General features: G+C 49.8%; 2 protein-coding genes across 2 annotated transcripts in view; one reads left to right on the top strand and one right to left on the bottom strand.

Moving 5' to 3' along the window:
* The first annotated feature begins 2,269 nt into the window (after window positions 1–2,269).
* On the top strand, window positions 2,270–2,524 carry CTXN1 (cortexin 1). Its single transcript, XM_066636319.1, has one exon. The coding sequence runs from the start codon at window positions 2,270–2,272 to the stop codon at window positions 2,522–2,524; it is 255 nt and encodes an 84-aa protein (XP_066492416.1).
* A 10,945-nt stretch (window positions 2,525–13,469) lies between these two features.
* The window catches only part of FBN3 (fibrillin 3), a 144,658-nt gene continuing 130,718 nt past the window's right edge, over window positions 13,470–27,409 (bottom strand). Inside the window, exons 57-64 of the mRNA XM_066636426.1 lie at window positions 27,016–27,141; window positions 19,597–19,719; window positions 18,785–18,901; window positions 18,493–18,621; window positions 15,568–15,687; window positions 14,548–14,779; window positions 14,159–14,327; window positions 13,470–13,844 (exon numbers count right to left, since the gene is read on the bottom strand). Coding sequence (XP_066492523.1) covers window positions 13,470–13,844; window positions 14,159–14,327; window positions 14,548–14,779; window positions 15,568–15,687; window positions 18,493–18,621; window positions 18,785–18,901; window positions 19,597–19,719; window positions 27,016–27,141 — 1,391 coding nt within the window. The remainder of the gene's footprint in view (window positions 13,845–14,158; window positions 14,328–14,547; window positions 14,780–15,567; window positions 15,688–18,492; window positions 18,622–18,784; window positions 18,902–19,596; window positions 19,720–27,015; window positions 27,142–27,409) is intronic.

Genomic DNA, 27,409 nt, shown 5'->3' on the forward strand with positions numbered 1-27,409 from the left:
CCCAATCCTATCCCCCACCCCTGGCTGTTTCCTCCTGTGATCCCACATTGCATAACGGCTGTGCATCTTCTGCAACATTGCAGCAGGACTTACAGCTGTGGGTCATGAGATCCACTGCCTCAAGACCCCAATAGGATTGGGCCATGAAGCTATCCTGGTTTGCATGGGTGGTAGTTATATGCAAGTTAGAATTCTTTTTTGTGTACTGCTGCTGTCATGAGCTGGTATCCCGCTCCTAAAAAACGCCCCCCAAGATAACTTTCTGTATACATTGAGGCTGATCTAGGAAGCAACCTGTCAGATTCTCCATTTTAACCAGTCATGTACTCCACACATTGTAACCTTCCCCTTTCAAATATAAATGGGAGCCCATGACTGCCTCGAATCACCAGAGAACAATAGCCTTGACCAAAACGAGCTCAGGCTTATTAGCCATTGGTCCAGTCTTACTCTCCTGACACAGGAGTGGGAAATTTGAATGGAGGTTAACTTAAAACCAGCCTATTGGAGCTGGGGGGGAGGGCTCTGCTATCTAAAAGGAAGCTGCCCGGCTGGGTAGAGAATTCCAGGGCTGGAGCAGGTGGAAGCTGCAGCAAGGTGCGAGTCAGGCTTGCAAGCTGCCAGCCAAGCCAAGATGCAAACCATGCATCTGTCCAGCTAGGAAACTCCTAAGAAAACCTTTTCCTCTGGGGCCAGGAGGCTGCTGCTATTATAAATGGATGCCTAAGAGCGCAATCCAGAGCACTTGCTGGGCTGTCGCAAATCCCTTGCACTGGCCTGGGAGCGTCGTAGATGTGCCTTACAGCATGCTTCCAAAGCCCTATGAGCCAGGTAGGCTGGCGCGAAGATGCATGTTGGGCTGGATCTAGTGCCAGATCCAACCTGGTGAAAGGTAAGTTCATGCTGGTGTAGGGAAGCTGGTGCAGGTGATAGTAGAACGGAGGCACTTTTGAGCAGGCTGGTGGGTGCGGTGTGTTGGGACCGGTCTCCGGCACTTAGGCCAGATCCTAACTCCCTTCCCACGCGGCTTGGTATTACACTGGGCTGCTCAGATCTGTGCCAGTGGTTTAGATGGCACAGATCCAAGTAGCCCACTGAGGTAGCTTTAGCACAACACAGGACAAGGGAAAATGGCTGGCTTAAACTTGGTAGGTGGCTCCTGAGGGATCGCTGCCCACACTAGCGGACTGTCTTCTCACTGCCATCTTCCTCCTCTCCCTCTGTAGCTTCTCCTGTGCACAGCTTTCATTTGAAAGCTCCTTGGGATGGGGACTTGCCACCTTGGTTGTTGCTCTGTCAAGGACCCTTCACTTTGATGATGTTTAATGATGATTCTTCATTTTCTCAGCTTGATGAAGCTGCCTGACTCCTAAGAGAAAGGGGGCAGATGAAATGGAGCCCCGTTTCCTGGCCCTAAAGACGGTGGGCATAAAGTACTGAAATGGATGCTCTACCATCACATTCCCTCTCTTTCTTCCTGAGTAGACGGTAAGTTGGGCAGGCAGATGGGCTGAAGGGAAGGTAGGATGAGGCTGAGGGCAGGGAGGGCACTTGCTTACACACCTGACTTCATCCTCCTATTGCTGCAGAAGCAGAGGCTGCCCACTCTATGGGGTTGCCAGTCTGAAGTCTCAGGTTTTTGCCTTTTTTTGAGAAGGAGAGAAATGGCCGTAAGGGGCCAGAGACATGGGGTTGTGGGGAGGGAACAATGTAGTTGACCTTAGAAGACCTTTGGTTATTAGTGCCTTCCAATCAGGGACATTTCCTCAAGCACCAAAGACTCCGAAGTTCTGCTCACTGAACAATGATGTGCACACCCCACCTATACCTGATTGCCCACCATATCAAACTCTACCCGTATCTGTCAGGTTCCACCTCCATTGATCTACTTGGGGAGGTAGACTTGGCAACCCAGGAACACTTCAAGTCAGTGATGTGGGTAAAAGACATATCTGGATCATGGTTTGCAATCCACCAGGGTATTCTCCTCCACCAAGGTCAATGACAGAAACAACAGTGCTTTTGCACAGCACAACAAGCTGAGAGATGTTTTAAAATTTCCTAACTGTAACCTATTACCATTGCTCTTCTAGGTAACCAGAGTGCACAAGCAGTGGCGCGATGCTGCCTCCCTTCTCCCATCATGGAATAGGTTTCTGAGTGGAGGCAATCTTAGAGGGAAAAGCCGGTGGTGGAAGATGTGGGCTGCATGACAGGCCGGGGTCTGCCACCACAACTGTTGGGTAGGTGGGTGTGTTGTGCCACTGCCATGGAGGACACCTCGACCCTGGATTATGAGCTGTGGTCCCCAGGACAGGCAGAGCCTGGCCCCAGCGCCTTTGGCATGGATGCAGAGCAGAAGACGGTCTTTGCGTTTGTAATTTTTTTGCTGGTCTTCTTGGTGATGCTGATGGTTCGCTGCTTCCGGATCCTCCTGGACCCTTACAGTCGGATGCCGGCCTCATCCTGGACCAACCACAAGGAGGGACTGGAGAGGGGCCAGTTTGATTATGCTGTAGTGTAGCTTGATGCCCAGCACCCCTGCCCCAATATGCTCCCCTAACTAAGGTATACTGCAGAACCTTCTAGAACTGCTGCCCATGGAATGATGGAAGGTGTGGGGGATGGCTGTGGGTGTAAGGGGTTTATCCCTATTTTTTTTAATCTGTTTCTTTGTGAGGCAAATTTGTTTGGAGGGGAGAAGAATCCCCATTTGCTGTGCTCCTAAATGTCTTGTGTTGTGGTTGGTTGTGCTAGGCTAGGGCAAAACATAGAGGCATGGGGGAAAGCAAGGTTATTGGGGACAGGGGGCTGAATGCTTAAATAGTGAGGGTGGGTGAGCTCTAACAGATGGGGCAATTTACAGGACTCCTGCATTTGTTTAAAAATGTGGTGATTAACCACACTGCATTTTTCAGATGCTTTTGGCCAGGGTTTCATTTCTCAAGAGTTTCCAAGCTTGCTTTAGAAGCTATTTTTTGTGACATGAATGTTTTTCTCCGTAATCCTACCTGTGAGGGTAAGTTGTACTTATGTCAGTGCTGAGGCTCTTTGTGCATACTCAGAGGCACTCTTTTTAAATAAATGAGTGCATCGTACCAGAGAGTAGAAGCCATAATATCTTGTTCAAACCTTACTCTTGATGTAAGAGCTTCTGATCCCTTTGCCTTTCTTCACTGCAAAAAGAGTGACTCCTCTACTTCATAGGGCTATTGTAAAAACTATCAAGATAATAATATATGTGATATGGGCTGAACACTCTAAAGACCACCATCTAAGTGCGAAGTCTTATGACTAGGAGTCCGAGAATTGAAAATAGTTATGATTATACCACTTTTCCACAAGAGTAGTTCACAAAGTGGTTTACATAGTAAAAATTAATGGTTCCGTGACCCCAAAGGGCTCAAAAGCTTATAAAAAAAAATACTAAAAAGATACAGCTACAGCCACCAGAAAAGACACCATGCTGGGGCAAAGGACAGTTTCTCTGCCCCTGCTAAACATAAGAGCTGCACCACTTTAGAAGGTTCCTCTTTGCCCAGTTAGCAGTTACTGGGGCTGAGCCCGGGCTCCAATTAAGAGCTTCTTCAGAGGGTTAGAAAAACATTTGTGGTCATGGGGTTCTTAAGGTTTTTTTTGGGTAATGTTGAATTGACTGGTGGTTATTCAATATTGAGGGGGAAGAGGCCACTTTGCACATTTGCACAGCCAACTGTCATGTTTCAGGACCAAATGCTGGTATTCAAAATAGTTGTATGTTGCTAAGGCAAGGTGACCCCGCTTATGTTTTTAGGGCATGGTGACATGGTCTTTTCTGCAGAGCAACAAGGAGAGGAAAACCTAACAGAAAATAAAGTTAAGCTGGGATACTACAATTTTTGTACAGGTCTTCAGATTCTTAATGCTAGGACCACAAAGGTAATTCAGGCTGCAATCCTAACCTCACTTTCCTGAGAGTAAGCCCCCTTGAACAAAATAGGACTTACTTCTGAGTAGGCCTGGATAGGATTGTGCCCTCAGATAATTAATTGAAATAAGCTTGACTTCAAAAAGCTCTCCCTGCATAACTGTGCAGCAGATTTTAAATTTTTAAAAGTACATCAAAAATGGAGACAGCAGGAGTGAAGAAGAGGCATTGCTTCTACCTTCACACGTAGGAGAGAATGCCTCTTTTAAACCGGTGCTTACTGTGATACAATTATTAATAAAAATGCTGCCACTGGCATTTTCTCTCAATGCAGGAGGGGATGTCTCTTCCAAAATAATGCATGTTGCTATGCAAATTAATAGGTGATTATTAAACGCATTCAGCACCTTTGCAGTTTTTTCAAGTAATGATTAACATTTGTTACAACAGGTCTCATCTTAGAAGAGGCATCCTGCTGCTTCTCTAGCATACAGAGTCTCCAAGCAAATTTGCTTGTTTCTTTTGAGCTATTGTTTTATTCATTCATCATTATTCATTTATTCATAAATGAATAAAATTTATCATTTTATTCATTGTATGCTAATATGATTAACTAGCTAAGATTTAAGTGGGAGACCACGCTTGTGAGTACTATTCTTCCATGTGCCAAAATTGGGTCACACAAAACAAATACAAAGTTCTCATTTTCTGTCCTCACTTAGGGCCCAATCCTATCCAATTTTCCAGTGCCAGTGCTGCTATGCCTATGGGGTATGCACTGCTTTCTGTGTTGGGGAGGCACTCACAGAGGCATCCTCAAGGTATGGGAACATACCTTGGGGCTGCATAGTAGCTGCACTGGTGCTGGAAAGTTGGATGGGATTGGGCCCTTAGTTTTCCTTACTCAACAAAAGTGTTGTACTGGTCAAGAATACACGTTTTGACCTGAACAGTGGCAGTCCATTCATCTCATCCTTATCCTGAACTGCCTGGAAATGAGAACTCCCTATTAGGTGGTCAGACCAGCACCAACCAAGCGTCTTGCCAAATCAAGTTCAAGGCTGACAGATTTCTCACAGAGGTTGCTGTGGTCCTCTTTGGTCAAAGGCATGAAGTGTCATCTCAAGCGGTAGAGAAAGAGTGCACACTTGTAAGCTGGGGGCACAAAAAGTCATGAAAACCAGAAGGCAGCAGGGGGTTGTGCTGACTCCCCCAAACTCTGACATAGGAGCAGAAAAGGTTTATCTGCCAAGACTTCTTAAGAAAAAACCTGCTGGCTTTTGACAATCTCTGATCTCCTTCCTAAAGGCTCACAGACTGTGATTATAATAATGACTGGCAGCACAATCCTATGCCTGTCTACTCAGAAGTAAGTCCCATTAGAGTCAACAGGGTTTACTCCCAGGAAAGCGGGGATAGGATTGCAGCCAGAGAGCCCAATCCTATCCATGTCTACTCAGAAGTCCCATCAGAGTCAATGGGGATAACTGCCAGAAAGTGTGGATAGGCTTGCAGCCACAGAGCCTAATCCTGTGCCTGTATATGCAGAAGTAAGTCCCATTGGAATCAGTGGGGCTTACGCCAGAAAAGGGTGGAAGGCCCTGCAGCCTCGGTGGGGCCAAGTCTAATCTATGCCAAGGAGAACACTGTAATCAATGGGACCCACTGAAAGGGGCTCTCGACCCACAGTCTGAGAAGCACTGCTTAAACTGTGGGCCCTGGCAGCCCCGGAGAGACCAAGTCTAATCTATGACAAGGAGGAAATGAAATGAATGGGGACCCACTGAAACGCGCTCACAACCCACCTGGCGGGTCCTGCCCCACAGTCTGAGAAGCATAGCTGCAGCTCGGCGGTTCCCAAGCTGTGGGCCCCGGCAGCCCCGTGGGGCCAAGTCTAACCTATGACAAGGAGAAACTGAAATGCTTGGGGACCACCGAAAGGGGCTTGCGACCCACCTGGGAGAGGTGGAGTGGCCAGCCGGACCGCGGGCACCAGGCTTCGCCTTTTGCTCCCAGGGCCGGTGTGGGAACCGGTCCTCTGGAGACTGCGGGGCGGGACCCGCCAGGTGGATCTCGAGCTCCTTTCAGTGGTCCCCATGTTTCAGTTTCTCCTTGTCATAGGTTAGACTTGGCCCCATGGGGCTGCCGGGGCCCACGGTTTAGGCAGTGCTTCTCAGACTGTGGGGCGGGACCCACCAGGTGGGTCGTGAGCGTGTTTCAGTGGGTCCCCATTCATTTCAGTTCTTCCTTGTCATAGATTAGACTTGTTCCCTCCGGGGCTGCCAGGGCCCACAGTTTAGGCAGTGCATCTCAGACTGTGGGGCAGGATCCTCCAGGTGGGTGGTGAGCCCATTTCAGTGGGTTCCCTTTCATTTCAATGTTCTGTTTGTCATAGACTTGATGCTCCTGTGGGGTGTGACTGCATTTGGGGTAGAGTGGCAGGCCTGGACTAACAGGCTGCTCTGTATGTTCTTTTAACCATGACAGTCAGTGTGGACAGGATTGCAGCCTAGGCAGTGGCGTAGTTCAGGGGGTGCCGGGGGGAGCAGTTGCTTTAGGGGGGCAACAAGCTGAGCTTGACACTAGCGGTCAAAATGGTGAAATCCTGGTATGTCTGAGTAATCCTATCGTGGTATGTATCACTGGAAAGGTAATTTAATGTAGAATGCAATGCCGCCAACCCCATTGGAATATCTGGATTCTATCAAAGGTTACGTCCCATTAACCATAAAATAGAAACACAACTACCTTATGGAACAAAAAGTGAATTTGCTTACCTCAAAACTGACCTGTGAGACTGATTGTTCTGAGAGGCAATGACGTGTTCTTATGTTATCACCTTGTTGCAATGACATGTTCTTACTGACATGTTGCAGTGACATTTTATCATGATATACAGCATGAAACTAATAAGGTGTTAATGTGAGTCAGCTCTCATTTCCATGTATCATAATACAGTCACCCCTGGTCACTGGGTAAACAGACCCTTTTTCAAGTGGTGCCCCTTTTATATTGAGCAGGGGGAGAATCACCATCCCTCTTCACCCCAGCATAGTGTCTCTGCCTGATAAGGGGCACACTTTTTATTTATTTACATTAAATTTGATTTTCTCATGGAGTGGGCTACAAATCTTCTTTGACCCCAGGTAGCAGATAGGTGCCTTAGCTATGCCACTGACTGAGGGGTGGCAGCAGAGGAAGTGAGTACCAAGCTGCTGAGGGGAGGAAACGTGTTCCCCCCAATTTTCACTTTTCTACAAGTCCAGGTGTGATGTCACTTCCTGTTGTGACATCACTTCCTGGGTGACATTTTGAGCTTGGCTGCACAATCTTTAGGTACGCCACTGAGCCTAGGCTTGTCAAAAATTGTCCTGCTTGATGATGTCACCACTGGTCATCATTTCTGGTGGGTCCTGGCAGATTCTCATTCTAAAAAGTGGGTCCTTGTGATAAATGTGTGAGAGCCACTGCCCTAGGAGGTGGCTGATCTGGTCCTGAAGACTTAAATTCATTTAGAACAGTTAAGTGACCCTGAACCGCATCTTTACCAATCTTGAGTCGCAGCCTTTTCACTCCCTCCCAGTCTGCTTAGGTTGGACACAAAGGCCCAAATCCTAACCCACTTTCTGGCACTGACGTGTGCTGTATCCTGCATTTGGGGGTCACTCACAGAGGCCTCCTCAAAGTAAGGGAACGTTTCCTTCCTTCCTTCCTTCCTAGGAGCTGCATTGGCCTTATGTCTTATTGGCTGGAAAGTGGGTTTGGATTGTGCCCTATGTCTCATTTGCTGAAGAAGACAGAAGCAAAGTAGGCATTCTGTGGCATCTCCATACTCAGAGGCAAGGCAGCTCAGGTACTTGAGTGCACCTAGGTAGCAAACTGTGTGGGAGGGCTATTGATGCCCTGCTTTGTGAGCTGGACTAGATGGAACCTGCTTGGGTCTGATCCAGTCTTCTCGTAATAATTAGTCCTTATTTGCAGTTGGGGTGCCTTTGATTAGTTCCAAAAGTTTTGGTGCCCAAGTTGGAAATCTAGATGGTGCTGCACCCTCCGATGAAAGTAATTGGCACAGTCAACTGGCATCTCACTGAAGTGAATGGGTTTTGGCTGCTGCAATCCTTACATATCCCATTTTGGGGGGGGGGGGATGTGTTGTCGAGTTTGTGAAAAGAACGTGGAGAAGGCAAAACAGATTTAACCCAAAATAACTTCATTGCTGCCATCACTTGTGATACAAAAAAAGCGTAGCCTAAGACCCACTCCCGTGCCTGTCTCCTCAGAAGTAAGCCCAGCAGAGGCAGCGGGGCTACTCGCAGGTGAGTCTGTCTAGGAGTGCAAGCCTCAGACCCACTCCCGTGCCCCTCTACTCAGGAGTAAGCCCATCAGAGGGAGCGGGGCTACACCCAGGAAGGCCTGGCGGGGCGGGGCTCACGCAGCAGCGCCTCGCAGCGCGCAGCCCGAAGGAGGGCGGCGCTGCCAGCGTTCGAGCCCCCTGGGGGTGGCCCCGCCTCCAGCTGCGAAGGGGCGGGGCCCCGGCGGCCTCGCAGGGTCAGAGCTACGCAGCGCCCGTCCCTCGAGCAGGAGGGGGGGGCCGTCGGACCGCTGGCGACCGGGACCTGGCAGCCTCGCAGAGGTCAGGGCGGTCTGGCCGCGCCCCCTCGAGGGAGAGGCGGAGTGGCCGGCCGGACCGCGGGCACCAGGCTTCGCCTTTTGCTCCCAGGGCCGGTGTGGGAACCGGTCCGCTGGAGACTGCGGGGCGGGACCCGCCAGGTGGGCCTCGAGCTCCTTTCAGTGGTCCCCATGTTTCAGTTTCTCCTTGTCATAGGTTAGGCTTGGCCCCACGGGGCTGCCGGGGCTCACGGTTTAGGCAGTGCTTCACAGACTGTGGGGCGGGACCCACCAGGTGGGTCGTGAGCGTGTTTCAGTGGGTCCCCATTCATTTCAGTTCTTCCTTGTCATAGATTAGACTTGTTCCCTCCGGGGCTGCCAGGGCCCACAGTTTAGGCAGTGCATCTCAGACTGTGGGGCAGGATCCTCCAGGTGGGTGGTGAGCCCATTTCAGTGGGTTCCCTTTCATTTCAATGTTCTGTTTGTCATAGACTTGATGCTCCTGTGGGGTGTGACTGCATTTGGGGTAGTGTGGCAGGCCTGGACTAACAGGCTACTCTGTATGTTCTTTTAACAATGACAGTGTGGACAGGATTGCAGCATAGGCAGTGGCGTAGTGCGGGGGGGAGCAGTTGCTTTAGGGGGGCAACAAGCTGAGCTTGACACTAGCGGCCAAAATGGTGAAATCCTGGTATGTCTGAGTAAGCCTATCGTGGTACGTATCACTGGAAAGGTAATTTAATGCAGAATGCAATGCCATCAACCCCATTGGAATATCTGGATTCTATCAAAGGTTACATCCCATTAACCATAAAATAGAAACACAACTACCTTATGGAACAAAAAGTGGATTTGCTTACCTCAAAACTGACCTGTGAGACTGATTGTTCTGAGAGGCAATGACGTGTTCTTATGTTATCACCATGTTGCAATGACATGTTGCAGTGACATTTTATCATGATATACAGCATGAAACTAATAATGTGAGTCAGCTCTCATTTCCATGTATCATAATACAGTCACCCCTGGTCACTGGGTAATCAGACCCTTTTTCAAGTGGTGCCCCTTTTATATTGAGCAGGGGGAGAATCACCATCCCTCTTCACCCCAGCACAGTGCCTCTGCCTGATAAGGGGCACACTTTTTATTTATTTACATTAAATTTGATTTTCTCATGGAGTGGGCTACAAATCTTCTTTGACCCCCAGGTAGCAGATAGGTGCCTTAGCTATGCCACTGACTGAGGGGAGGCAGCAGAGCATGTTTTGGTGCCCAAGTTGGAAATCCAGATGGTGCTGCACTCTCCTATTAAATTAATTGGCACATAGTAAACTGGCATCTCACTGAAATGAATGGGTTTTGGCTGCTGTATTCCTTATATATCCCTTTTTTTTGGGGGGGGGGAAGTGTTATCGAGTTTCTGAAAAGAAAGTGAAGGCAAAACAGATTTAACCCAAAATAACTTTATTGCTGCCATCACTTGTGATACAAAAAAAGAGAGCCGCGCAAGCGGCCAGTTCTTGGTCTCAGTGCCGTGTGTGGCCGACCCTCCCGCAAACAGGCTGCTGGCACATAAAAGGAAAGTCAATGGACCTGGTGTGGAGGAACCGTGGACCACACTTCTCAGCTCCGCACACATGCAAACACACACCCCTTGGCTAATTGATTATTATTATAATTAATATTCTTAATAAGAGAAAAAGCGCCTTTTGGCAAAACCAAAACAAGAACAAAAAAAACACTATCCAGGCTGCCAACATTGTCACGAGGTCTGAGGCTCCAGCCTAGCACCTCCCCAGCCTCACTGTGGGCTGCAGTGAGGTCTAGAAGCTTCAAGTTTTAGAGGAGCCCAAGGACACTTCTGAACACCCAGGTGGGCATGTGGATGTGAAGAAGCCAGAGTAAGTCAATACCACCCCCCTCCCTGCAGTCTAGTTCTGGAGGATGTTGGGGATTTGCTCTGTCTCTGTTCCCTAGCCCAGCTTGCTTCTTCCAGGATGGCCCATGAGCGTATTAAGAGTGCAGGTTCCTAGGAAGAAGGCAAGAGGTAATCCAGTATGATGGAGCTATTTGGACACATATGAACTCTGTTCTGAGGCTTGTGCAAGGCACAGCAAAGAGACTGAACTAAAAACAGAAAGGGTGCAATCTGAACCCACTTTCCAGCACCGACCTAAGGGCAACACAACTCTGAGGTAAGGGAACAAACATTGCTGTACCTTGAGGAGGCCTGTGTGACTGCCCCCAACTGCAGGATGCAGGATTCCCACACCAGTGCGTGGTGTGGGTGGTTCTGGGTGTTTGGGTTCTTTCAGGTAGTCTGCATGCAACTGGGACTACAAAAGAAGTTTCTTTTGCATCCTAGCACCGAAATGTATGTTTTGCGTAAATTGGAGCATCTGAACCTTGACACTGAGACAGTTTAACATTTCTCATCAGATTTTGGCTGGTGGGGCAGAGCGATTTATTGCTTATGATTTAGGATTTTAATTTTTAAAGTAATGTGAATTCAGATACATTAAAGATAACCATATAGCAACACTTCAACACCCTGTTCCTCCCTCCCTACAAATGCTCTATAGCCAACAGCAGCTCAAACTGGGAATGTTGTAAAGGAAAAAAAATCCATTCCCATAAGAGAAATATACACTTGAACTTTTGCAAACTAAGTTGCATTGCTAGAGGTCTCGTCTCCCCCACTCCCTGCTCTCTAGTTGTTTAAGCACCCTATATAGCACCCATCATTTGCCAAAGGCACAGAGAGGAATCTGAGAAATCAAGGGAGGTTCTTGCTGAAGTAAGAAACCACCCTTAATAAAAATGTAGCTGCATGCAAATTCAGAGCCCTTTAGAGAGCTGCACTGTCCCCATAGTGGGCTGAAGTCTGTTTCTGCATTGGCTGCTGCCCATTTCCCTGAAAGGCAGAGAGTAAACACTGCTTCCTCTTCTGGACCTTGGCTGGCTCTAGATTTGTCAGTGTTTGGAGACCGGTGGATCTGGGATCTGCTGGCTCTCGGATCCAACTGGCTACGTATTCCAGCCGTGGTTGGGGGCTGAAGCAAAAAGGGCAATGAAGCCTGAAGTACCGCAGACCAAGAGCTGCTGTGCTGGGTGATATTTTGAATTACAGTACGCCTTACTTGGTTGGACTGTCACACACATCCATTATGATGTGTGTTCACAGGCAAGCTTATGCAGCTGCACTTTGAGGCAGGTGCAAACTGAACAGAATGCTCATTCGCATTACCAATGCCTCCCCTTCTCTTGCTTTCTTCTCTGCAATAACAACCACCAGATAGCATTTGAAAGGCCCAAAAGGCTATTCAAGTCTTGCACAGGGAAACACTATAAAAGTGTGAGTTTTGAGATAGGAAGCTCCCATTTCAAATCTCACTGCAGCCATAAGTTTCCTCTGTCTGCCTCATTTCTTCACCCGCAATATAAAAGATAATAATATACTGACATACCTCATAGGGCTGTCAAGAGGATAACTGAGGTCATCTTTGTGATGCACTGTGAAGCCCCATAGAGCATTATAGAAATAAGTGAAGGCTTTTTTTTGAAGGCCCAGGAGCATTTCTAACCGTTGCACCAATGGGACTGGCTGTTTGTCCCACCCCTGGCATCTCAGGGCTTCCTTTTTAAAGCATTACTACCCAGGACAAAGAGACCAAAGAGGGACTTCAGCAACCCAGCCCCAGAGCAAGTTTGGCTACCATGATTCTCCAACATCTGTCTCTCAGTTCCAACTTCTCCACTGAATGTATATGCAAAATCACCTGGGGCCCAGACAGGATCCCTCTGCAGAGAACCCAGTGTTCTTGGTGCAAAACAAACACACACACAGCAATGATGGAGACAAGTTACTCCATTTGACAAAGCATTTGACAAAGCTCTCGTTTGCTGGGGTTTCATTTTCAAGTATTTCTCATAGGATAACATCTCCCACCCACTCTGCATCCATTATTTTGCACCTCTTCAATCAAGGTCAACATTCCTTGGAACGGACACATTCCTTATTGCTAGAGGTGTTTGAAAATGGTGTTATTCATTTTACTCAGACATAATCCCATTTTGTTTGGTAAGACTTAGGCTGTAGTCCTATCTTACCAGAAACAAACACCTCTATTGCAGTGTCGAAGGGAAGGGATGATAGTCACTTTCTGTACTTTGCTGCTGCTGTACAACTAATTTTAATGCACTTCAAGTAACTCTGCAAGGATTGCACTGGTTAGGCATCTGATGGTTCTGGATGAAGTGTGGGGAGCTGCTGGAGTCCAAAGTAGTGTTAGAACAGGCCCTGCACAGCATTGGAGAAGAGGCATACAATTGGAACAAGTGTCCTACTGTCTCAGGGCCCCAACAGGCATTTTAACTGCCCCTCATGAACCTGTTCTCACCCACCTATGTGACTCCAGGTGGAGACGTGAGGAGAAGGAGCAAGGTACCCTCACACAGAAGTTCTGTCCCTGGGTGGTTTGGGCCCCTCAGACCGGCACTTCTCTGACCACCACTGACAAGCTAAAGAGCCAAAGGAACCGGCTGATTTTGGCCAGCCACAAGCTCAGACATGCAATGCAAAATGGGCTGAGTGGGGGACTGGAGAAGGAGAGCAGGCAAAGAGGCACAGCCTGAGGAAGATTCTCTGAGAGGTGAATGATTTTGCCTGCAGTGTCCTTTCTTCTGTCCTTCTCCAAAGTCTTTTGCTGTTGAGAGCAAAATGGTAGCGCTTATCTCCCAATGGTTCAGCAGAGGGCCAACCACCCGAAAATCAGGTTTTGGAGAACTGTTCGAAGTCTGGAACTGTTCTGAAGTTGTGCCCCCATGAAAGGCCCCCTGGTGCAGCAGGCAGGAGATGCTCGAGAAAGGAGGTGCCAATTCCTGGGGTTGGAGATCGAAGCAGTGTGCAGCCTGAGCCTTGGTTTTGTTGGTGTCTCGGAGGGGAGAGGGGACACTAAAACAGGTGGAGTTGCAACCTCATCTTGAGGGCCTGGTCAAGCTCTCCAGCGAAGTAGTCTTGATCCTTCAGGGCCTCATGTTTCTGCAGTTCCCGCTTACGGTATAGAGGCATGCTGACAATCTCCAGGAGGTAGGTGCCAGGGATGGCTTGCTTCCGAGCCAAGTGCAGGTAGCTGAGCCCTTCTTTTTGGTGGATGTGGAAGAAGCCCTCCTCATTCCCCTGGGCGATGACGTAACGCACACGGTTCTCCAGAGGCACCACAGCAGGCAAGAGCTCCAGGATGTGCTCCTTGTGCCTCAGATCTGACAGGTTCAGTGCTACTGTCAGGAGTGTGTCTACATCTATGCTGGCCAGGCTAACTCCCAGCTCCTGGAAGGGAGGAAAGAGAACAGAGCAAAGTGAAGGAGAAGTGAAGTCTGATGTCAGAGAGTAGAAGAGGACAACAACTAAGTGGACTCCTTCCCTGTCCTCCCCCAGCAGGTATCTGAAAAGAAAGTTGAAAAGAGGGGAGCAAAAAATTCTCAAACACTCAGCAGTGTGAATTCAGAGCACCAGCTTAGCACATGGAAAACAACAGGGGAAACCAACCCAGGGGAAACTCCAACATCCAGAGTTTCCCCTGGAGGAAGAGAACTTGCAAGCAGCCTTTTCTGAGACCAGCTCCTGCCTCCTCTCCTGCATACCTTGTGCCCATTTGTGCCGTTGATGCTGCGTCGGTGACGTCCTCGCTTGGGGTAACCATTGATCTTGCACTCGTAGCAGGCTTCAGGGGACAGGACGTTTTCCTCCTCCTCTTCCAGGGGTGCAGGTAGGTAGGACTCCTTGCCGAATCCTAGCCCAGAGACACAGTGCCTGTGGTTTGAAGATTAAGCAAGCCATGAAATGGATAGATTTTGAGGGGGAAAAGAGGGTGGGAATGCTGTGCCCCTCTTTCTTCCTTCCTATTGAATGAGTTTTATTACATTCTTAAAAGCCCATAAATCAGTAAAGACCTGATGAGAACATTGTGTGCAAGCACTGGTCTGTAAGTACCTGAATAAGGCAACAACAGAGAAGAGGCTGGTGGGCTTACCCTTGGCCTGCTCGGAAGTAGCCGCTGGGGCAGCCACACAAGTAGCCACCCTCTGTGTTGGAGCATCCGTAGCTGCAGGGGCTGCCACCTGTGGCACACTCGTTCACGTCTTGGCAGCCCCCAAAGGACTGGTCAAAGTCAAAGCCGGATGGACAGATGCATTTGAAGCTTCCCAGAGTGTTGTAGCAGGAGGCGGAACCACAGGCCGTGGAGCTGGAGCATTCATTCTCATCTGTGAGCAGAAGGAGAAGGCAGAGCTCAGAGCACATCAGTTTCGTCTCCTTACTCAAACAGTTGAGTTCACAATAAGTAAATTTGGCCCTAATTCTGCAATAAGAATTCTGAACACTGTATACATTTATTATATCAGTGGTCCCCAAACTTTCCACTGCTGTAACATGCCTAATTCTCCCATAGTGGACCTGGGACATACACCATAGGCCTCCACAGGTGTCAGAAAGCCTCTTGGAAGTGACAGAAAGTGGCAGGTGTGAATCTGGAAGTAAATTGGAAATTGCTTCCTCTTGCTTCCAAGATGCTTTCTGAGACCTGTGAAGCCCTATGGAGTATGTCCCAGTCCCAGCTCAACCTGTCACAACCCACAGTTTGGGAAAAGCTGTATTATATCATTGACAAACTTAAGGAATTTACTGCTACAAGATGTAATTGCAGCTGCCTGTTGCGTAGATTACTTAGACAAATTCATAGGAGAGGACAGCTATCAACAACTATTAGCTATGATAGCTAAATTGAGCCGTGTGTGTTTAAACATGTTCAAACTACTCACTAATGGGGGTAGTTGACTAATTGTGGGGGAGGGCCGTGCCTTCTCCCACTACTTGTGGGCTTCCTGTTGGGTCATCTTGCTGATGGGATGCTGGATTAGACAGTTTGATCTTGTAAGTTCTTAGCTTCGTAAGGAGCCTCCATGTTTCACCATTCACAGTCTGGGCAGCTCAGTCATTCCATCCAAGCAGCATGGGGACACACAACTTCAACTAACCACAGAGTTCTACTTACCCACACACTGGTTCCACTGGTAGTGCTGGACGTAGCCCTGGGGGCAGCCGCAGCGGTAGCCCCCCAGCACATTTTGGCATCCATGTTGGCACCGGTGGTTCCCATCACACTCGTCCACATCTGCACCCCAAAGAAACATTGCCACATGTCATGGCTATTGTAAAAAAAAAAACTAGAGGCAGGTGGTTCTTGTGCAATTGCCTTTGGAAATACTGAAAAAGGCTGCGCAGTTAAGATGTCACCTCACAATTGGACCCCCTTCTCCCCCACTACTGCTTCTTGATATTCAGCCAAAATCTCCCCTCCTGAAGCCCATTAGATCTAGTTTTGCTCTCTGTGGCTTCAGAAGAGAAATCTTTGCCCTCTTTCATGTGACCAGTGGCGTAGCTAGCAAGGGGCGGGGGCAGTCTTCCCCAGCCTTGGGGAGGGTGACACCACAAATGACCCAACATCGTGGAGGTTACGAATAACCCCATCATGCCATATACCGTTGGATGCAGAATTTCTAGCAGAATGTAATGCAAAACACCGGGGTAAAATATCTCCTTTCCATCAAAAGTTATGGCCAAAAAAATGGAAACAAAAAATGCATGGAGCCCTATGGAAAGTGAAACGGATCCATATAGCACATTTACTCATGAGTAGGAGAACGTGCCTTAATCCGTCGGAAATGGCAGGTGGAGGGGAATCTAATGACACCAGAATGGTTCCTATCCAATGAAAGCTGCCCCCCAAAAACACCCAAGAAGGAAGTTCCTCCCTCCAAGCAGACAAATGTATTGAGCCCTATGGAAAGTGAAAGTAAGCCACATGGTCGCATTTACTCACGAGTAAGCAAATGTGCCTTGGCTACTGGTCAAGTCAGGCAAAAGGGAATACAAGGCTAGCTGCATGGCCCCAATCTGATGAAAGTGGAGCTCAACAAATGCTCCAGAAGGCAGCACCCCCCCCCCCAAGAATAAAACAGTCTTCAGCTGGTAAGGTGGGCACTGGGGAGGGCTGAAAATCTCACTGATTTTTTGTGGGGGGGTGTGTGTTATTGCAGGCGGGCTACAGAGAAAATTCACTTGGTGAAACAGGCTGGCTTCCTGTTATTTAATTATCTTTTTTTCTTTAATTTAATTATTTATGGGCATATACTGGCCCATGGTCTGACTTTTTCAATGGAGGTAACTCTGTCTTTGAATGGCTGGATGAACTGGACATTGACATATGATCTAGTCTAATTGAGATATAAGTCAATGTATTATATGCCATACGCTAAATAAATACATTTATAATTATTTTATTTTGCTTGATGATGTCACTTCCAGTCATGACATCACTTCTGGTGGGTCCTGGACAGATTATCATTCTAAAAAGTGGGTCCCAGTGTTAAAAGTTTGAGAACCACTGCCTTAACTCAAAACAGGCCAATGAGATATCCTTGGGGGGGGGGGGTGACACCCTAGTGACCAAAATGTTGGAAATCATGGCTTTTAGGAATAATACCATCTGATGCAGAATTTCATTCATTGCTTGTGGGGAAATATTCACTGCATTTACAGGTCCAGCCTATTTATACACAGATTTTTTTATACACAGATTTGACTCAATGCGAATGGCCCCTGCAAATGAGAAGGAATGTGCTGATCCTTGGAGAAGGGGAAAAATGCATCCCTTTAAAATCAGTTTAAAAAACTGAACAGTCCTTTAACAATAGCCTTGTTAATGAGAGAGAGAGAGAGAGGGCAGCTGGCTGACAATCCATCAATCCTTCTCTCTGCAGGTGACCCCTCCCTTCCCCCTGAGCACGTGAAAGAAAGGTGATCACTTTGCATTGGTGAAGGGGAGGGGCTGAGTGAAGCACCTTTGTAAGCGCTTGGAGGACGACGGATTGTCTTCTTAATGACTCTTATCTTACATCACAAAGGTCAGCAAGGCTGTTTTTAAATCACTGGAGCAAAGAAACTTTGTTTTTTAAATTGATTTGCTATAGTGCGTTTTTTGAGTGTGAATAATGAGTCGCAACCTCATTATTCATTTCATGTCATGACTACTACTGTCTCTGACTCACCTACCTCACAGGGTTGTTGTGAGGACAAAATAAGGGGAGGAACCATGTACACCACCCTGAGCTGCTTAGAGGAAGGGTGGTATTAAAATGTGAATTAAGTAATAATTAATTAATTAATAAGCAACAGGTGGGGTGGTGCAGTGGATGGAGGTGGCAGTGGCAGGTGCAGCACCTGGGGCTTTTGCCCCCGCCGTTCTCCCCAGGCCCACCACTGGCTGATGTGAAAAGAGCAATAGAGGGGCTATCTAGTGAGCTTGTGGTAGAAACAAGTTTTGAACCAGAGAAGTTCTGATTCACAGGTCAGTCTCTCAGCTATAACAGTTCCAACAAATGTTGTTAATAATATCCTGGGATCTCCCTTAACCTACCCTTTCAAGACTATCCTGCCCCTTCTCCTTCACTTTCATGGTACATCGAAAGTGGAACAATCCAGCCAAACACCCCTGTCTTCTGCTGATTTATTTTGAGGCAGGATGGGCTATTGTTTAATGGTCTGTCTTCCCCTCTCCCCTTTTTTTGCATACTGAATGAACACAATTGGGGTATGTCGGTGGGCACAGCAACATTTATGCATTTTTAGGCTTATTTTAGAAAAATACACACACATGCAAGACTGGAGCCAAGGCTGGAACAAAGATGGATCCGCCAAACAAAATTAAAATCTCACAAAGAGACTCTAGTGTGTTCTGTCCATCTTTAAAAGAGTTATGCCCAAGTGTGGGTGTCCAGTGGTATTAGAAAGTGTTGGTAGGGAAGAACGGTATGCTCTTGTTCCCCAGCAGCACATGGAGGGGACCAGACCTGGATAACAGTATTTAGGCCTGTACTCTTTTTCCAAAGGAGGTTTTGGAATGGAATTTTAGACCTACCTTCACAGCTGCTTCCAGAGCTATCGAGAGCAAATCCTTTCTGGCACTCACAATTGTAACTCCCAGGGGTGTTCAGGCACTGCCCCTTGGCACCACACAGTGTGGGCTGTGATGTGCATTCATTATTATCTGCAAGAGGCCAAAATGATTGCATTCAGGGGATGATCCAATGAACAAGCCATTTCCACAGATACCCACATGTATGCTTTAACACAACTATTAGATGTTGTTTGGGTGTTGATGTCCCAGGAATAATTCACCCTCCCCTTTTGGTGGGTGGAAGGGAACTCACCAATACAGGAAGAATGGTGCTGGGTGAAGCCAGGAGGGCACTTACAGTTGAAACCTCCAATGACATTCACACACAGGAACTGACAGTTGTGCTGTTTTGTAGAGCACTCATCCAGATCTAAAGCACCAAGACAACAAACTTAGATTACACTCTCTGGTAGCAACACTGGGACTCTAAAGACCAAGGGGTGAGTGGATGAAGCCCACTAAATCTTTCTAAGGGGTCTCATGTAGCTCTCTCTCTCTTCCCTCCCCATGGTCACTATGCTCTCTGTTGTGCCCAGCAGCTGTCAGAGATGACAATACTGCACTAGATGGGATAAGGGTCTGACAGAATGTCATCTTTTCTAGCAGCTGGTATTCCTTTTGCAGCTTTTTAAAAGGTTAATAATAGTAATATCCCCCTTCATCTGAGTTGATTGCAAGGCAGCTAACAAAATGTATTCAAAATAATTCAATAATAATATCAATAATATCAAAAGTTTACCACCTTTCAAGCAATGGAACAGACTTTCTTGGAAGGTGATAGATTGCATCACTGAAGGCCTATAAGCAGATACTGGATAGCCATCCAGGGATGTCATATTTGAACTTGTTGCTCTTGAATGTCCTTCCCAACTCTGGTTTCAATTATTCTCAAACACATCCAAACTAAAAGGCCAATCCTAAGCCAGTCTGAGTTGGGAAGGAGAGATGCTGGTACAAACTAGCCATGGGATTTGGATAGGAGAGATTTTGGAGGCAGCTCTAACTATGACAGTGTTTGGCCTTCACCTGTGTTGCTCTGGCTTTGAGGCCCCTCCTAGGTGTTACCTTTGCAAGTTTTGCCATCTTCTTGCAGAACGTAGCCCCTGGGGCAGGAACACTGGAAACTGCCCTCGGTGTTCTTGCAGATGAAGTTGCATGGTTTGGGGGACTGGTTGCATTCATCAAGGTCTGAGGTGAAGATAATCAAAATGAGGCAAGAAGGAAAATATAACACAGGTCAGGATTCTGGTCTGGTCAGGATTCAATAAGCAAGCCCCTCTGTGTCTGAAGGCAGTTCTGTTAACCGTGAATCTGTATCGTATTCCCAAACTCAGGAATATTTATGTGGCTTCTATCAATCAATGTGGCTTCTATCTATCAATGGCTATTGGCCATGGGTTTTCTTTTTAAATGGGGGGGACGACTTTCTGAAATGACCTCGTTGGTCACTGTTGAAAAGAGGATACTGGTCTCAATGGACCTTTGAGTCTGATCCGGCAGGGTTCTTCTTATGTTCTCAGATGAGAAACGGCCTCTCTCACCCACTGATTGAGCTTCTGTGATGTCATGGTCTAGGCTGCTGTGGGATGTTGCTAGGAAGGTATGTAGGGATGTGAGAATGAAGCAATTGGCATAAACTAAATCCATCATAATGGGAGGGAGAGAGGGAGGAAAGGGTTAGAGACAGGGCTAGGCCAGGGTGTGTGTCCAGACTGGGAAGGAAGTGGTATCCGTGGGAGTACTACTGCCACTGATATCCTTCCCAAGTCCACTCAGACTTGCACCAGCAAAATTACTGGCACAGGTCCTAGTAGACCCATTTGGGCAGTGGAGGCTTACTCCTGGGCAAGTGAATAAATGATGTCTTACTGAGAGGAGATATCCAGGACTGCCCCCCCCCCCCAGGATGCAATGCACACTCTGGTGGTGTGGCTCATCACAATTAGCAACCAAGGGTTCCACTACATTGCCATGGGGTCAGAGCTGAAGAAGGTCCTGATCTACTCAGAATAACTTCACTAGATGGCAGTGAAGGATGTAGCAATGGCAGAAAAGTAAGATTTCTCTGCTGCCACCACTGACATAGAGGAAGCTCAGTAATATGTTCTTGCTTATGTTTGACAGAACTCATCACAAGTTTTCCCTCCGCCAGTGTGCAGTCTCCTTGATCCCTGCCCTTGCTTCCTGAGAAAACCAAGGGAGCAAATAGGCTCTCGTCAGTGGGGGAAAATGGGGAGATTTGTACTTACCGTGAATCCCCCTTCTCAGTGGTCTCCATGCCCGGATTAGTCCTTACAAGTGGGTAGCTCCTCCCTCTCAGGTAGGCAGGCCAGAGTCTTTTGGACTTCCTGAGGGGAGGGGCTGCCTGGATTTCCCCAGGCTGTCCAAGCTTGAAGAGCCCCTCCCGAGTGAGATTTATTCGGATGCCAGATGACTCGTGTTCCTCCGTATGGTACTGTAGTGGAGGTCGTCTGCTGTGGCGTACTGCATTGCATGTCAGCTTCAGGGATGGGCGGGAATGGGTCCAGGTGGCATGAGGCCCTATCCTGGTTCCATTGTTACTCTGTGTTGCTCTACGCCCCCCGACCCTACTGCTTTAGTTATGACTACTCTTTTTTTTGTGTGTGTACAGCTGCGAGGGCAGGAGGACTAATCCGGACATGGAGACCACTGAGAAGGGGGATTCACAGTAAGTACAAATCTCTCTGTTCTCCAGTGGGATCTCCATGTCCGTCTTAGTTCTTACAAGTGGGATGTGCCCAAGCGGTGCCCCTCAAGGGTGGGAGCTGCTGTAAGTCTATAGTGCTGTGCTCTTGAGGATGCGCCTTGTGAAGGCTGCGTCTCCAGGGGCGAAGGCGTCGATCTTGTAGTGCTTGATGAAGGTGTTAGGCGAGCTCCAGGTAGCTGCCCTGCACACTGCTTCCAGGGAGGGGTGAGCCCTGAATGCTGTTGAGGTGGCGGGTCCCCTGAGAGAGTGAGCCACTATGCCCCTAGGGGGTTCCTTGCTGGATGCCCTGTAGGCCTCAGCTATGGCCTCTCTAACCCATCTGGAAACGGTGGAGGGAGACGCCTTCCTGCCTTGGTCGCTGGGTCTGTATGATACGAACAAGGCCTCTGAGCGCCTGTGGGTGGAGGTCCTGGAGAGATAAAAGCTCACCGCCCGACGGACGTCGAGGGCATGCCATTCCCGCTCCCTGGGATGAGAAGGATTGGGGCAGAAGGTGGGCAGCACCACCTCCTGCAAGCGGTGAAACGGGGAGTTCACCTTGGGTAGAAACGTAGGGTCAGTGCGAAGGACAATCTTGTCCTGGATCTGGCAGAGCTCCCTGGCTATGGAGAGGGCTGCCAGCTCGGATACTCTTCTGGCAGAAGTGACGCCCACCAGGAAAGCGGTCTTCTGGGATAATAGTTTTAGCGAGCATGTCGCCATAGGCTCAAAAGGAGGCCTCGTCAACGCCCTCAGCACCAGGGTCAGGTCCCATGTGGGGGCCCTGGTCACAGGGGGCGGATTGAAGAGGCTCACTCCCCTGAGGAATTTTCTAACATGGGGGTGCGATGCCAGGGCCCTTCCCTTGGGGAACCCCAGGATGGAGGTGACTGCTGAGACCTGCCTCTTAAGGGTAGCCATGCTGAGGCCCTTGTCGAGGCTTGCCTGGAGGAAGTTCAGGAAGTCCTTGACCCGGATCCTCTCCAGGTCAAGGTTCCAGGGTTGGCACCATTCAGTTAGGACCCTCCAGGTTCCATTGTAGACTCAGTTGGTGGATCCTCTGGTCGGAGAGAAGAGTAGCCAGTATGGCGGGTGAGTAGCCTGACTTGGCTAGCCTCTTCTGCTCAATCTCCAGGCAGCTAGATGGAGCTTGGCTATCTGTGGGTGTGGGATTGGGCCCTGTGACAGTAGGTCTGGGTGCTGGGGAAGGGAAATGGTGGGGAGATGGCCAGCTCCCGCTGGTCTGGGTACCAGGGCCTGCGGGACCAGTTTGGGACTATGAGGAGGACCTCGGCCTGCTCTAGCCTGACCTTTGTGAGGAACCTCTGCAGGAGAAAGGCATACATTACCCCTCGGGGCCACTGTTTGTGGAGTGTGTCCATCCCCTCTGCTTCCAGACAGCGTCCTTGGGAGAAGAACCTCGGCAGCTAGTGGTTGTGGCTGCTGGTGAACAGGTCTAAGGTCATTGGACCGAACTGACAGTTGATCCATGCAAAGACCTGCGAGTGAAGCCTCCATTCTGAATGGTTGAGGTCCTGGCGACTCAGCCAGTCCGCTACTGTCTGAGTCGCCAGGAAAACTGTCTGTTTTCCAGTCCAGCGATGTGCTCGGCTCTGATGGACCTGAGGTTCTTTTCCGCCCACAGCATCAGTCTGCGTGCCTCCATCTGCAGCGCTGCTGACCTGGTGCCCCCTTGCCGGTTTACCTAGGCCCTTGCCGTGATGTTGTCAGTGTAAACTAGAACGTCTTGATCCCTGAGCTGGGGGAGGGCCAGCAGGGCTCGTCAAATGGTCCTCAACTCTAGCAGGTTGATGGGAGCTGTCCTCTCACTTGGGGACCAGCGGCCCTGTGTTACATCCTCGGGGGTGTGGGCCCCCCATCCCTGGAGACTTGCGTCTGTGAACAGGACGGCTCTGTGGTGTATCTGGATGGGCGAGGCCTGGTCCAGTCTGTGCGGCCGCCTCCACCATCGAAGGTCCTTGAGAGTGAGGGAGTCCAGTCTGACATGCTTGCTCCTTTTGGAGACGATGAAGACCTGGAAGGGCAACAGCAGGTGCTGGAGGGACCGTGCCCTGTACCTGGCCCAGGGAATGAGGTCCTGGCAGGCAGTCAGCATGCCCAGGAGACGGGCCAACATCAGTATGTCCGGTCTGGGGGAAGAGGAGGGCAGCGTTGATCAGGTCTGCAGTCTTGGCCCACTGTTCTGGGGACAGGAAAACTTTGAACTGGGAGGTGTCGATGATTGCTCCCAGGTGTTCTATGGTGTGTGAGGGTGTCAGGTGACTCTTCTCCAAGTTGATGAGGAACTTGTGCTTCTGGAGACATTGGATGGTCTGGTGCAGGTGTAGGGCACCCTCCTCTGGTGAGGCAGATCTCAGCTGTGCCTTCTGTGTCATGTAGCTATGTCTTCTGATGGACATCAGGATGGAGCGTAGGGTCTCCATCTTGAATTTCTGTTGACGTATTCATCTGTTGAAACACTTGAGGTTGAGGATGGCTCTGGTGCCGCCGGATCTCTTGGGCACGGTGAAGAGGTGGGACTACACCCCGGACCCCCACTGCTCCCTTGGAACCGGATCGATGGCCCCGACCTGTAGGAGGTGTTGGATTGCCTCGAGTGTTTTGCTGTGCTTTAGCGGGCACTTGGGTCTGGGGACCCGTAGGAACCAGTTGGCTGGATGGCTGGTTGTCATTGAGACTTTGGGCTCCTTTGCGCCAAAGCGCTGGGGCTGCTGTCCTCTGGGCTTGTGGGCTGGCCGTCTTGGGTGCCAGGCAGGCCTTTGACTTCTGAAAGGGGCCACAGAGGATGAGGTAATGGGTTGAGAGCTCCTTGAGGGCCGAAAGGGCCGGTGCTGGGATGTCTGGGCGGGCCTTGGGTTCCTCTCCCTGGTGGGCAGTATCCTCTTCTTTCCCCTGGACTCCACCAGTAGCGGTTCCAGGGCGTCCCGGAACAACTTGGCTCCCTGGAAGGGGAGGCCGGTGACCCTGGCGTGTGGGGTTGCATCCACATCCCAGTTATGCAGCCAGGTGCTGCAGCACGTGGCAACTCCTGCGGCCCTGGCCAAGAACTGCAGGGCATCTGCTATGGCGTCTGCTAGGAAGGCGGCAGCTGAGGCCATCTTTCTGATACCCGAGCTAGCCCTGGAGCATAGCTTGTGGGTCTCACTGAACTGCTAAAGCCGAAGGACCAACGCTCTGGAGCAGAGGGAGGTGGAGGTGGAGGCCTGCAGCGCATTGGAGGAGGCCTCGAATCCCCTCCTGGTGGCTAGCTCTACCTTCTTGTCTGTGGGGTCCCTTGGGAGACCATCACTGTCTGTGGGGAGGACGGCTGGGGATCCCAGTGCTGCTACTGGGGTGTCCACCAGGGGTGGCTTGAGGTGGGCCATGACCTCTGGGGGCAGGTTGTAGAACCTGGTGGAAGGCTTGCTGGAGTTCCTGCCCCTAATTGGGTTATTCCACTCCTTGTCCACCAGTTGTTGGAAGAAAGGAGGGAAGGGAAACCATTGGGGGATTTCTTGCTGGTTTGGGAAGACTGTTGGAGACCCCCACTTGGTCTTGGGCCTGGTATCCTCGTGGTGCTTGGGCTGCAGGTCTAGCACCTGAACCACCCCTGAGACTAGCTTGTTAAACTGCTCAGCGTAGAAGAGGTGGGGCTTGTGTGTCTCAACCTTGTCCCCCGATATTTCTCCCTCCTCCGCGGATGAGGTGTGGGAGCTCCCTTCGCCCTGATCCTGCTCCTGGAGGTGGGTGTGTTCAGGGGGTGGCACTGCGCATGGATGACGTCCGGCGCCTCTTGGAGGGGGGAGTGTGGGTTCATCTTTGTCCTCCCCATTTACCTCCTCCTCTGGGGAGGAAGCTGGGAGCCCTGTGGGTAGATGCTCTGGGGTGCCCCCCCCCGTGGTTGCTGGTGTGCCTCCATGGCAGCGTTGACACTGGCCTGGACCATGTCCCGGATGGCCCTGGAGAGCTCTCCCCAGTCTAAGGCGCTGAGCCCCACGTGGGGAGTGTGCGCATCAGGGGCCTCGCTGGGGGTGGCCATGTGTGGGGGGGTGTCCGCCAGTTCGGGGGGCTCACCACTTCTCCAAAATCCGATCCCGTCCCAGACTGGCGCGTGGCCAAGATGGTGCCTGCGCACGTGGTCCTCTCCTCCGCTACTCTCCTGCTGTGGCTGGAGGCAGCTCAAGCGGCTGGACAGCCCCTGCTGGCGCCATGAGCCTGCCTCTGCCCCACTGGGGGGGCTGGTCTTCGCGCTCTTCGGGCACTAATCCAAGATGGTGCCCGCCAATTGCGTGGCGCCCTGGAACAATGGGGAGTGGAGGAGGAAGCTCCGTGCCCCCTGCTGCTGCTGGGGGAAAGCGGTTCCGGAGGCTGGTTGCAGCTGGAGCGCTCGCGGGCGAGTCTGCCTCGCCCCTGCCGGGTGTGGGGGGGGGGGTGTGAGTGGCTGGAGACCCAGCCTGCTGGGTGCACGGCTGCCACCACTTGAACGGTTGTTGTCAGCTAAGGGGTGGGGCTGCCCTGGGGTCAGATGAGGGCAGCCCGGGTGCTCCCGCATTGTGCGGCTGTCCTGGGTCAAGTGAGGGCAGCCCAGAAAGCGGGCCCGGTTAGCTGCTGCCCCTTGGCAGAGGCATGGAGCTCAGGCACGGAAGGGCGCGAAATTCAAAAGTAGATTTAGCTGCCTTGCTCTAAAGCAGGAAGCCACACGGGAGCCTCCAGGCAGGCTGCTGGTAAAACAAAGGAAAAATTTCTTAAAGGGACAGCAGCCAGTATTGCCTGCTGGAAGGCTGGAGAGTTAGGGAAGAGGTAAAAAGAAAAAAATAAAATACCCTTTTAGCTTCTCCAGTGAGCTGGAGCTGAACCCAGCTCTGTCCTGCTTCGCAGAAAGGCTAGGCTAGTCTGGGGAAGTCCAGGCAGCCCCTCCACTCAGGAAGTCCAAAAGACTCTGGCCTGCCTACCTGAGAGGGAGGAGCTACCCACTTGTAGGGACTAATCCGGACATGGAGATCCCACTGGAGAACATTTACGATCAATTGTATCAACTGCCTCAATCATCTATATATGCCACAGAGTGACCAAGGCTTTGACAAGAGTGTTGTCCAGAAACTCCCTGAGGGCTCACAGCAACCCATCAGACTTGGACCATTCTTTTCTTTTTTAAAATTTCTTAAAACATGAAACAAACTCTAAACCAAATCTAGAGTATATGTAGTAACCTTATAATATTTTACATGTTTGAACGTATCTGCTGCAGCTCTGAAATCCACATCTTTGGGCTTATGTTTTCCAAAAAAGGATGGAGCATTTTGATGGATTCATCACCCTGCAAGGGGTAGAGCCAGAGATGTGCTCGAGTCACTGAGCCTGAGTCAGGAGTTGAGTCAGCTATCCTGCAACTCAGCTTGAATTGCTAGTCACAGCATGGGGCTGTCATGACTCGCCTCACAAGAAATTTAGATCATTCCAAATCAAGTTCCCATTCTTGGTTATAGCTGCTGCTAGCCTAAATCTGACCATGTAGTTAATTGACCATGACAAGGGTATTATACAAAAAATTCCCTCAGACATTAAATAAAAGCAACTTTGAATCCTTTGTCCTTGTAAACAAAAGGTTAAGATTCAGAATAAAGATATGGAATGTCTTTGGATATCGCTGCTCATATAACTACGTACATTCTTGGGACAAAAAGCAGCATACAAATCTTTCTGGCTTGCAAGAGAGAAACAGTTTCATGAAAACACCACTGCAGACACAATGGAAGTTCTCCAACCTGACCACTTACCCTGGCAAGCTGTGCCGGTGATGTCAGTGGTGTAGCCCACGTGACAGTGGCAGCGGAAGGAGCCCATGCTGTTGATGCACTGGCCATGCTTGCAGAGGTTGGGCAGCACCTTGCACTCGTCAATGTCTGTAGGTGGGGAGAGAGAAGGACCTCTCTGTCAGCGGAATCTCAGAATGGCAGCTCCCAGCATGTCTTGCTGGAAATCTCCAGCACAACGCCATCTGTGAGGTGATGACCAGGGTGTGGGGTTGGACCTTCCATCACATCTTTTCATGGATGAAATGAATCATTTTTCTCTTTTACTACAGCCAAATTCATTTTGGAGGTGAGGAAGCAATAAATTTGCCTCACCTATATCTTTCTTTACTAGTCATTAAAAATTAAATTACATTTA

Source organism: Tiliqua scincoides, chromosome 8, assembly GCF_035046505.1.
Source record: "Tiliqua scincoides isolate rTilSci1 chromosome 8, rTilSci1.hap2, whole genome shotgun sequence".
NCBI classification, from domain to species: Eukaryota; Metazoa; Chordata; class Lepidosauria; order Squamata; family Scincidae; genus Tiliqua; species Tiliqua scincoides.

Excerpts from the sequence above, each read along its gene's own strand:
- CTXN1 (XM_066636319.1), top strand. The coding sequence starts at position 2,270 with ATGGAGGACACCTCGACCCTGGATTATGAGCTGTGGTCCCCAGGACAG.